The following is a 12,500-nucleotide window of genomic DNA, read 5'->3' as shown; positions in this document are numbered from 1 at the left end:
TTGAGTTCATGGCTATAGGGCGTTCCTGAGTTACACCTCTCATTAGTTAATACTTACTACTGGATACTACTGGAAACTGGATACAGGTGTTTTTGGAGTGTTTTTATATGATAATACTCTCTGAAAACAGATACACAGCAAAATATACAGGATTAATTTAACACTGTTAGTGTGTAAGTGCACACGAGCTATAAAAAAAACCCATAAACATAATTTCTGGCTTATCTCTAGTAGTTTCTAGCCATACAGACAGGGATACCTGCCTCCACCCCAGTACAATGTAGGAATACGGAATAGACCTTTTTCACAGAACACATTTTGACTTGTTACAGTTGTAAAAGCCACAGGTGTAAATAATAATATTAATGATGGCTGAATTCTATTTAGCTGCTTTGATTTCATCATTTGAAATTGGTAACACCTGTGCATTTCCTACGATGACGAGTCAAAAATGTCGACTGGGAGAAAAGCCTTTTTAGTTTGTAGTGCTCACAGCAGTGAAACCTGTAACATATGTTACTCTTAATAATCCACGTAACGAGCTGTTGATTTTTTTGGGAGACTATTTCTTTGGGAGAAAGACGTTCCAGTTAAAGCAGTTCACAGTGAGGTCAGTGGATTATCCAGAGAAACAGTGACACAAAAAAAAAGATATGTGTTGCTGTCAAATTTTTTTAACATGTTATTTTTCAAATGCTTTGTGCACCAAAAATGAAATCCAGTTCACCTCCATTGTGTTAGGATAGAGGTAGAAATCCCAAATATTTCAAAATCTGCACAAATAACTGTCTGTGTGACGAGATACCCCCAGAGGTGAACGAGAAAATATGTTTTCTGTAATTTGCATGAATTGACTTGCTTGCCCCGTGTAAACCTGAGACCTTGCACTGCACTGCACATGTTAGCAGTGCAAGTGGAGCAGGTGATGCCGGTCTGTTGTATACTTTACAGGCTTTGACATTATGTAGCTCGTGTAGAGATGTGTGTGGCATTTATGGGATAACCGACATGCAATAAAACAGCCGCAAACTGGTGCGTGCATGCGAGGAGGTAAGGGAGTGACTCACTTTTATAAGTTCGACCCCCACCTTGCTTCCCCGTCGCTCTCCAGCTCAAGGGGAAACCGCAGCAGAGCCGCGGCCTCACTCAGGAAACTCCCTGAAACAAGCACAACGGGTCTGTTTGACCTTTCAGCCAAACACAGACAGACGTACGGATTTATGCTCACGTGATTTCCTGTGATATACACAGATGACGCATGGTAGATTTATCTGACCAGTTTTACGTAAGTTAGTGGTGTAGTTTATTCACTGTCTGCACTCCTCGGGAGAGGCGTGGGAACCCCATTCATCTGAGGAGCCAGGGTTCATTGTGTGTGTGTGTGTGTGTGTGTGTGTGTGTGTGTGTGTGTGTGTGTGTGTGTGTGTGTGTGTGTGTGTGTGTGTGTGTGTGTGTGTGTGTGTGTGTGTGTGTGTGTGTGTGTGTGTGTGTGTGTGTGTGTGTGTGTGTCAAACAGGTACAGATACGGCTTTCCATAGCGCTGTTGTTAAGCGATTGTCATGTGTCAGACAGCAGCGGCGGCAGCAGCAGCTCACTCTTTCCTCTCATTTGTCTCCATCAGGCCGAGGAAACCTCAGAGGAGGCGAGCCGACAAACCGCGCAGACCTGAAGCTGCAGACAGGAGCTGACCTGTCAAGCAGAAGTGACATTCAGGAAGTATGCTGAAAGCATTCTTTTGATTCACAACAATTAAGGCACAGAGAAATGATGTCAGGTTTAGACACACGGTTAGTTGCACATAGAAAGCAATAATACTAAATACAATTTTATTTTGTATATAGATTATCCACTGAAAAAAAGTCTTCAATGGTTTTAAAAACAACTGAACATTTAAAAAGAAGTTTTACATTAAAATGTATTTCAGTACTTTAATTCATTCTAATCTTCATGCTAGCAGGGACACATCACATTCTCACAATGAAGCCTTAGTCTTTAGCTAAAAAGAGACTATGGTTTTAATAAAAAATCAATTATTTTTTATTATTATTTATTATTATATATATTATTTTATTTCTTTAGTTACTTTGAAAGTTATTACAACTCTCCTGAGTCCCATGTGTGTTTAAAATGAATAACATATCTAATTACAAAATATATAATACAATAATACAGTTATATTGCATAAGCATGTAGGTTTATTCTTGACAAGATGATCTCAACTCAAAGACCCACGTAGTAGCTTTCTCTGAGCTCTCAACTGCAGCAGATATTTCATATTTCAGCCCTCAAAACAGAGTAGGTATTTTTTTTTACTACATTAACTTGTGTTCGAAGGGCCTTTTGTCGTTGTGAGTTTGTGTTTCCACAGGTTGACCATCATAGTTGACATGAGAGACACCTGCAGAGACAAAATGTCCTTTGGGGTGAGGTAGTAGGTTGTATAGTTTTAGGGTCATTCCCAAGCTGTCAGATGACTATACAACTTACTGTCTTTCCTGAAGCGACTTTAATGGCGGCATCATCATTATCATCATCGGCGTTGTCACAAAGGAAAATACAACTTCACCACTGCAAATTATTTCATATATATGTAATGTTAGAGAAGGAACATTAGAGATAGATGCTGTTAAATTAGAGAGCAGTGTTGGAGATGTTAGATAATATAAGTGTGATATAGGTATAAAATAGGTACTGCAACATGTTGTGTGGAAGATTTTCCTCATGTCTTTTAGTGTACAGTAAGTGTGTAGGCTATCTGTTTTGATTACCTGACATTACCTGAGTGTTTTTCTGAAATAAAGATGTCTGGCATTTTTGTAGGGTTTTTTTGGTTATTAAAATGCAAGTTTAGGAGTCTGTTACTTCAAATATGCTTGTTATAATTGCAAATGATTTAACAAAATGCCTCCGTTAGCTGATATTTGAGTAATGGTTTTACTCTTATCTAACTATCATTTTAACTCTAATGTTATCATCACTTACCTTGCTGTATTGACGTAATAGCAACACAATAGTTGTGTCTTCATTTACACAGTGACCAGATGTGTACACAACTTCAGATCCAGATGTTCTTCCTGCCCACCTAGGTGATAAGTGATCAATGGTGTTCGTACAGGGTGAGGTAGTAGGTTGTGTGGTTTCAGGGTTGTGATTTTACCCCATCAGGAGCTAACTATACAACCTACTGCCTTCCCTGGAGGGCAGCAATACGTCTTAGGAGCAAACGTCTTTGTCACCTGACTGACAGACTCCCATTCACTGAGCACAACAAAGACCTGTCATTTGATTTCAAATGGGTGAGTGGTGCCAAATCACGATATGCATTTCATAGCAACATTCCTTACTTTAACTGTGAAGTGTAACTCGTGCTGTGTAGATAGCATGGAATATGCAGTTGGCTTTAGAAATGTTGTGACTAGAAAAAAAAAAAAAGAGTAATTTAACTTTGTACTGTTTCATTAATAAATAAAGACTGGATATGAAAGAATATGACTGCTGTCTGATCCTTTCAGTGTCTACTGAGGTGCACTAGTAAATACCTAGTTGGTGGACTTGTTTCTTGAAATATTGCCTTATTCTATAAACCTTTTAATGAACTCATTTTTTGAAATATGAATCTTAAACTCCTCTGTACCTTAGGCTTCAACATGTAGACATGTACTGTCTCTATTTAGAAGAATGTTTTAAAGTTTGTCTTTGTCTTTATTGTTTGTACTTTAAAACAATTATTTGTTTATTTTTCATGGAATATGATGATTTACTGGATCAAAGAGAAAGTAAATATCCCAGAAATGATTTGAATCATACAGTCCATTTTATTTGAGCTAAACACTGTTTGACAAATGTTCAGCATTCTGTTACACACTTCAGAGTAGTCATAGGTTGTGAGTTTTCATGTTGCATCCCAGAAGTTGATATCTGGTTCACACAGTGTATTTCACTTAATTGAGCTTTGGAGTGTGGAGACTTCATCATAAATTATCACCCACCCACTTGTCTGTGTGAAAACACACTGAGCATCCTCAGAAGACTTTGGTTGTCTGGCTTAACTGGAAGTCAACAGGAGAAGATTATGGTTAAATACCCCCAGACAGTCTCTCAGCTCAGGCTGGACACATTCAAACAGAGGACCCACACACAGTAGATGGCGCTAGATATCCCACGTTGTGCTTAACTTGGGATGTTGGCAGTCCACACTTTATTTAAAAAAAGGCTATGAAATTATAAAGACTATTGAGCAGAGAAAAATCAATCTGTACTAACTACTAACTTATACAGAAAGGGGATGATACCTGCAATGCTCATTCAAAACGTGTCATATAATATACATTCATTGAGGTTACAATCTCATTTTGTAAAGAAAGCTATAGGCAAATGCCGTTATGATCCCATATTGATTTTGGTAAACTATACAAATAATAAAGGTAAATGTAAAGAAGAGACACAAATGTGCCAGAGATAGGTTTTTAAGATGTTGATTTTGCAAAACCTAGCTGAAAATGAAAGTTAGGAAATGCACCTAATACTTGGTCTACTAATAGGATAACATGACTCATAGCGATGGAGGAAGTACTCAAGGTAAGAATACTACCATGTGTTAAAAATGTCACTGTATTAGTATTAGAAAAATGAACTTCAAATATCAAAACTAAAAGCAGGCCTACTCATAATTAAAAAAAAAACTCTCTTGTGAGTATCATATAGTATATTACTAGATTATTATTACTGATGCATTCATGTGTAAGATTACTCACACATATATAACAGTGCACCATATTTAATGAGCTCTGGTTTGTGAGTTAAATCTTAATTTGTAACAGAGATTAAATCAGTTAATTAAATGTATTGCAGGGAAGTAAAAAGTGCAATATTTAACCCCTGAAATTAAGTACCTCAAATTTAAGTGCAGTAGCCTACTTGAGAGAATGTATTGCACCACTGCATATACAGTATTGTATAGTATATATAGCCTACATATGTATATGTTTAATATTCAACAGGCAACCCAACATGTTGTAATACTCTATATCCATTGATGGTGACGTGTATTGACATTGAGTGATTCGCAGTGGCTCCATTATAAATGATTTATTGATTTTACTGCTGCTTCGAGATAGAGCCAATCAAGCCAGGGACTTGTGTTATTGACATTTCTGTCTTTTATCGACTAGTTTAATGATGAGATCACGGACGCGAAAGCGCGTTCCACACCGTCCCCGGTTCCACACCACACCGACCCGTGACGTCCCGAGCCGAGCCACCGGGAAGCAAAATTACGAATCCCACTATGGCCACGCCAAGACCCGCCCTACGAAGCAACTCGATTGGTTGGGGTTAGGCATTTCACCTCGAGTGGTTAAGGTTAGGGTTAGGGGATTGGTCAGGGGATAGGACCTGTACATGTAAGCATGGACGCCTGGCCAATAGTAGTGTGTGAACGCTATTGAAGGGCGGGTCTTGGCGTGGCCATAGTGGGATTCGTAATATTGCCACCGGGAAGTGATTGCATCCTCCCAAAAAAAAAAAAAAAAAAAAAAAAAAAAAAGCGAGTCCTTTTTCAAATCCACGCGTGCCCATTGGTTGAAACCATAGGTGTGTCAGGGGGGTGTGCGCGCCGTGGCGCCGTCATTCCCTACGTTATTTCCTGCAGAGGATGAGCGGAGGTTTGACAGCGCGCAGGGACACGATCGACGCATCAAGTGTTTTTTAGCAGAGCCGGAGCGGGATCTGAACGTCCCGCGACCCGACCGAGGCGTCCATCCCGTCTGCATCTGGAAATGCTTCGGATAGCAGCAGCTGAGGTAATCCATAAACTTCATTTAAAAACGGTTATGTAATTGTCATTCAGCTTAATTGCCTGTCGGAGATTTAACAAACTTTATTCTTCAGTAGGCTTTGCTACAGTTTGATGACAGAAAATAATTGATTGAGCAGAAAGAAATGGTTGCATAAGTGGATTGGGCTTTCTTGTAAGACAACTGTCACACATATAATAGCTGCCGGCGTCCTGCTCCGGCATCTAGGGAAGAATGCCTGCAATTGTTCTGAGAGTCTTATTGTGTGTTGCGAGTGAGCCCCATTTACACTTCCTGAAAGTCCCGCACCTGCTTTTCTAATTAATCTCACACACACCCAAATGGTGTCGAGAAATGCTTCATTCTAATGAAAGGAAAATATCTGTATGTTGGCCAAAAAAACTTCCCCTTTCAGCCCACAATATATTTCCATTTCCCTGTCTGTCTGTGCAGCATAGTGACAAGTAAACCTGACTTTCTGTGAGTGCAGAACCTGTTTGGATCAAGATGTGGAAGTTTGTTTTGGGATTTCCTCTGTACCTGATTTTTGGTCAGTGTGGCACATGGATGACCTTGTTGCAAGACATTAACGGTCTTAGAAACAGCTGATCCTGATTCAGGGGTACTGACCGAGGGTTTAAGGGGATATATGTTATGTTTCGATTGTGGGTCTGTTGTATCCTCGCTGTCAACCGTTGACATGCTTTCGTTGAGTGCTGAGAGCTGACTGCTCTAGGTGCAGTTACTGTTTCCTCTTCTCCTGTGACCTAAAGATAGAGCCCCGCTGTCTGGGATTATAGTTCCTCTGGGAATTAAGACACAATGTCCTCTGAGGTGATTGGGAAACATGGGCTGGGCCCGAGACATCTATGAAAGGGGGGGAAAAAAGTCAACAACTCAGTTAAGAGTTAGTTGTGGACCTGGTTGCAGCAAGACTATATTATATGAAAGAAAAAGGCTCATGTTACAGACTGTTAGAAAGCTGTCAACGTATTCACTTGTTGCATCTTTTCAATAACTAAAGGGGAACAGAGGCAACAGAACTTAGGTCAGCGCTAGTTTTGTCATTCAATTAGGGCCACAACTGATGATTATTTCCATTTGTTATCGTCTGTAATGTGAGGATTATTCTCTGGATTAATCCATTGATTGTTTGGTGTATAAAACATCAGAAAAAAATGCCCATCAGTCTGACCAACAGTTCACAACACCCACATATTCAATTCACTGCAAGTAAACCAGCAAATTCTCTTATTTGAGGCCCTGGAACAATGAAATGTTTGGCATTTTTACTTGAAAAAATTACTTAAACGAGCATCAAAATGGTCGCTGATTAATTTTCTTTCAAAAAAACTAACTGATTAATAGACTAATCGTTACAGCGCCACATTCAGTCATGCCAGATTGCAGTTTTGGAAACACAAATTCACACAGAATTCACGCAAAAAAAATTGTCAAAATTTAGATCTGGGAATGGTGTGTTGGGATCAGATGCTACATTATTTTGGATCCAACCCAAATATTTTAAATAAATTATTCCATATGAGGTTCATAACAGCTATTTTATGCACACTCAATTACAGTGCACAATATACTGTAGGTAGGAGCCCTACATCTTTTTACACTCACTCACAGATTTCCCCTTTTACACAGCTTTGGCAAGCTGTCTGGACCCTTCCCCTGATGTGCAACCCAACGACTACACAAATAAACAAGAACAAGCACACTCTGATCAGTCGTGTCCTCACTGTGTGTTCAGTATGCAGAGATAAAGAGAACCTATTACCTAATTGTTGTGTTCAACCATGAGTCAAACCATTAGTTTCTGTAAAGTCAGAGTTCTCAACAATGAAAGTTAAAAGTTGCACAATATCATATTAGCTGATGTTTCTTCCTTGCTAGGCTTACAGATGTATGCAGCTGTGTAAACTGAGATTTTACGTTGATCTCACATGAGCTCTGCTCTACGACAGAGTCTTTGGAGATTAGACTCCATCGTTATAAAATAATTTTTTAAAGGGGTAGAGAAGCCCCCCCCCCACCAATGGAGCCTAGACAGGAACCCGAAGACCGAACGAAGGAGCTGTCTGCCGGAAGTGGACTCAGGGTGCCGTGGTTGACGATGACCAGAGGTAAAAGGGGATCATGAATTTCGTGGCCAATTCTGGTTGGTTCACTGAAAAGTGAACGCCTCTAAACAGCTGAATAGTTTTAGGAAGAGAGAGCGGTGATTGAAGTTATTATATAAGTCTTCCTGAAAGAATTTACGCTGAGCTTCATTACTGATACTGTGACTTTGATAACGGATCCTGAACAATACAAAATCATTTTAACAGAAAATCTTACAACACTACAGCACAAATCCTTTTTTTTTTTTTTTTTTTCTGCCCCTTTACATCTACGTGATGCACGCCGTAGTCAAGCCTCTCAAAATACAACAAGACCCACGTGAGCCCCGTCTCTGTGTGTAATGTAGAGTTTTTCCTGCATGCCTCTACGACGTGTAGACAGCTTAGGGCTGGGTGATATGGAGAAAATCAAATATCACAATATTTTTGACCAAATTCCTCGATATTGATACCGTAATGATATTGTAGTTTTGACTATTGGTGCTTTCACAAAATATTTACCCAATGAGATTTTTGATAAATAATCATCCGTAATATGGATATAATGACTAAGTGGGTAAAGGCAAATAATAGAACAGTTACAACAGTCTGGTGAGTTCAGAAAATGACATCACTTTACTGTAATGCATCCTTTAAAACCAGGAAAAGACACCACTTATGCCATATTACAATATCCAAAATCTAAGACGATATCTAGTCTCATATCACGATATCGATAGAATATTGATACATTGCCCAGCTCTAAGACAGCCAATCACCAGCATTGTTAGATCTTGGTAGAAGCATGCTTATTGGCTCACTGACACCCCTTTGGGGACAAATAAAGTTCTACTTGACTTGACACTGATGAGATTCATTTCTTAGATATTGAAATTTGGTATTGAACAACAAGGCATTTTTTGATACTCGGTACTATCGAGGCAATTCACTCTGTGAAGTTTGGTACCCAGCCCTAGGCCTAACAGCTAAATCTCTGTAAACTAGATAGAATCCTGCCCAGGGACTACAGGTGGAAATTAGCAATTGTTGCTATAACCTGGCCCAAGACATATTGTCTTGTTTACCAAGTTTAATGTTTATTTGTGCATTGTCCCGGTTTCAAATAAATCAATTTCCATTCCATTCCAATCATGTCATCAGATCAGGATTCCTGCCTAGATGGTGTTAATATTAGAACACAGATCAAATGTTATTGTAATAATGTAAGAAATTCCATCTTTTTTAAAAGCAGATCCCTGTTTCTCTGCCTTCATCCTACATGTTGTGTCACATCGTTACTAATACATGGAAGTTTTACAGGCGGTATGCTTTGTAAAGTTGTAATCTGTAGCCTGTAATCTATGGAACAACAACAGCAACATCTGGCGTGATGAATTACTGGAAGTTTGCGGGAGCGTTACAGAACATGAGCATTGTTGCTGTGATGTTGTGGGATGGCTCAAACAGATGTCCTTTACCCTGCTGGGAGCAGCTGGGAGCTCCACCAAACTCCCTCCCACACATACTTTAAAAGATCCACTCTGAGATCACTGGCAGGCAGTGGAATAGATAGACTGTTTTTTATTTTTAGTAATGGAACAGAGAGAAAGAAGAAAAAGGTGGAGGGTGAGGGTGTGGCCTTGACCAACTGCCATGCTTCGCTTGTTTGAAAGCCATGATGTGTCTCTCTCTCATGGTTGTGCCAAATTCTCTGGGCATTCTTATGACCTCATAAGGAGCAAGTTTCTAGATCGGCCCATCTGAGCTTTCATTTTCTCAAAGGCAGAGCAGGATACCCAGGGCTCGGTTTACACCTATCGCCATTTCTAGCCACTGGGGGACCATAGGCAGGCTGGGGAACTCATGTTAATGTTAAAAAACCTCATAAAGTGAATTTTTCATGCCATGGGACCTTTAAATGGCCAGTATGTACTTTATTTTCTGTATTCATTGAAGCCTCTATGTTTACAGGTTTGTGGTGATGCACAATGTGCTATAGGTGCCAAAACAAATCTATGTTTGGTACTGCCAATTTGTTTCGTTTTGTCATGGTTCATGTGTGCAATAAACATTACACTTCGTGAGAAAAAAAAATCGTGGGAGAGAATCGTGATATCAATTCTAAGCTAAAAAATCGTGCAGGCCTATAGGCATCACAGTTGGCCAATAAATCAGAGTCAGAGCGTTGTAACAAGCTGCAGAGTGTGTACTTTGGCTGGACAGGTTGGAATTTAATCTGTGATTAAAGTACCACTGTTGACTCTCTGGGCATGGTTCACTTAATAAACAAGCACTTTCACGTCATAAACTTACATCTGGCATTAGTTATATCCGTCACAACTGCGTAACAAGATCTGGCTTTGTTGTTGTTGACATTTGAGGTTTGTTCACATTTTATCTGAAACATGGTCGACCTACAACCAAAAAGATCAATCTTGGGATGCTCCCGCTCCTGGTGCTCTTGAAGAAAAAAAGGGTTTGAGATCTTTAAATGCGTGCAAAGGAGCAAACTTCAGGCATTCACGCAGGAGAAGCAGGAGTATGTGGAGGTTTGATAAAAAGTATTTATTGGTTACATGGCTTGCTCACGAAAAAGTTTAAAAAAAACCCGGCAAAAAACAATAACGATGATAAAGGCCCCATTTAACGCTACTAGACACCAGCAGGGCTTTTTGTTCCTCAGCAGCTGTAGACTGTGTTTGAGATGACACGTTATAATTTTCTAAAAGCAAAATCTATTGACAAACTATTTAAAAAAAAAAGAGCAAGACATTAAATGAAATCCCTGAAAAAATATAGATAGTAGATAACATTGGTGCAAAAATCATAAATATCAAATCCAAAATCCAATATTGCCATAAAGCAGTATTCTCATTGATGTGAAACATTGCCCAAAATGGTCTACAGTCAGTGATATTCATGGCATTAATGGTAAGGCTAAATCAGATGACAAACTTAACCTGTCTGGCAATATAAATCATCATATCCCCCCCCCTAATCCGTACTAAAATGTGAGGCTGGTATTTTCAGATTTATCCACACTGGAGACTGACTTTAAAAAGCTTAGTTTTCACATGTTTTGGCAACAGGTTTTTGTAGTACTAAACTAACAAAAAAAGAAAAAACACAATCTACCCAATCTAAAAACTAACTAGAGCTTTTTCCAGAGCTCGGTGTTTTGAAACTCTCAACCAATCCAAACTGCCTCAGCATTTTGAGTCTCATTATCACCCATTGTCTCCCCTCTTATCCCAGTCTGGTGAGTAAGGGGTTGTTCCTCCCAGGTTCAGCTTGATCTCCACCATGGCAGGGGATCTCTTTAGCCCCCCGTCCCCACTTGGGGATTCCCTGCTGGACAGTCCGCTGTGTGGAGACCTGATGGCTGATCTTCACGACATCTCCCAGTCTATAGAAGACGACACGTTGGGATTTGATTTCCCGGTGTACCAGAGCACTGGCTCGGGGTCTGAGAGCTCCATCGCACTGGGTGAGTAGTGGAGTTAGCCTCGTGGTTGGAAGAAATGATCACTGGGTACATGAACAGTCATATTGAAAAGGTACAACACACTGACCTTTTGGCTCCACTGTTCCACATGTACACTCACTAAAAAGGCCAGTGTAAAACACTGTGTGTCTGATAACAGAAGATTAGATACAATTCTCTGTCTCCTCCATGATGTGTCTGTCTCCAAATTCCTGAGCAGCACTTGAAATAAAATTACCCATGCCTCCTGTAATGGAGACACATGAACTGAAATTCTTTAAGTCTGCAGGAGTGTATGATGTGAACTTGAAGTTTCTGTCAAGGAAAAACAGATGAATTCATTCAGATTTAATTTGTTTATCGCAAGATTAACGTTCTTTTTGGCCTAGCAAACTTTGTCGTTTTTTTCACACGCTGTTGCAACAACTAGTAACGTTAGAAAACTACAACACCACACCGGATCTAGCTAGACCGGAAACAAGACAACAGGCACACCACACACACTTGTTTGGGCTTGCGAGCCGGCCAAAGAGTATTAGGCTAACGTTACATTTTGAGTGGATGGCGAGCGCGAGACGCCAAAATGAATGCCAATAAGATTCTGAATGGTAAGTTTACTTTTAAAAAGTTGGTGCCAAATGGTTCCATTGACAAGACCAAAGTGATCTGTGTGTTTTGTCGTTGTGAACTGAGCTATCATCGCAGCACGTCCAGTCTGAAATACCACTTGATGGCCAAGCGAACGGCTGATGCCAATTCTCCGCCCACTCGTCAAAGCCAGGCGACAAAAGCACAAAGCAAGCCGATCCACTGTTCCATGTTAAGAGCATTAAAATGAGAAAAAATAATGGGACAAAAGGATATCAAGGGACATTTAGAATAGATAAAAATGTGCGATTAATTGCGAGTTAACTATGACATTAATGCGATTAATCGCGATTAAATATTGTAATCATTTGACAGCACTTATATATAGTACAGGCCAAAAGTTTGGACACACCTTTTCATTCAATGAGTTTTCTTTATTTTCATGACTATTTACATTGTAGATTCTCACTGAAGGCATCAAAACTATGAATTAACACATGGAATTATGTACTTAACAAAAAAGTG

The 12,500-nt window shown here is 39.7% G+C and overlaps 2 protein-coding genes across 3 annotated transcripts in view; both read left to right on the top strand.

The window, feature by feature from the left end:
• atxn10 (ataxin 10) overlaps positions 1-3,487 on the top strand; it is a 66,795-nt gene extending 63,308 nt beyond the window's left edge. The window contains exons 18-19 of the transcript XR_003691615.1: positions 1,622-1,716; positions 2,369-3,487. The gene's annotated coding sequence lies outside the window, so the exon portion shown is untranslated. The remainder of the gene's footprint in view (positions 1-1,621; positions 1,717-2,368) is intronic.
• Positions 3,488-5,665: 2,178 nt separating this feature from the next.
• The window catches only part of LOC114549889 (peroxisome proliferator-activated receptor alpha), an 18,394-nt gene continuing 11,559 nt past the window's right edge, over positions 5,666-12,500 (top strand). Inside the window, exons 1-2 of one of the 2 annotated variants that reach the window (XM_028570192.1) lie at positions 5,666-5,801; positions 11,159-11,390. In XM_028570192.1, the coding sequence (XP_028425993.1) occupies positions 11,207-11,390 (184 nt within the window). In that variant the 5' untranslated portion in view covers positions 5,666-5,801; positions 11,159-11,206. Of the gene's footprint in view, positions 5,802-8,170; positions 8,244-11,158; positions 11,391-12,500 lie in introns of those variants that run through there. The other variant, XM_028570193.1, reaches the window with a different exon arrangement.

The sequence above is a fragment of the Perca flavescens genome, chromosome 23 (genome assembly GCF_004354835.1).
Source record: "Perca flavescens isolate YP-PL-M2 chromosome 23, PFLA_1.0, whole genome shotgun sequence".
NCBI lineage: Eukaryota > Metazoa > Chordata > Actinopteri > Perciformes > Percidae > Perca > Perca flavescens.
Note: the sequence above shows the minus strand (reverse complement) of the source record. Positions and strands in the feature narration are given on the sequence as shown.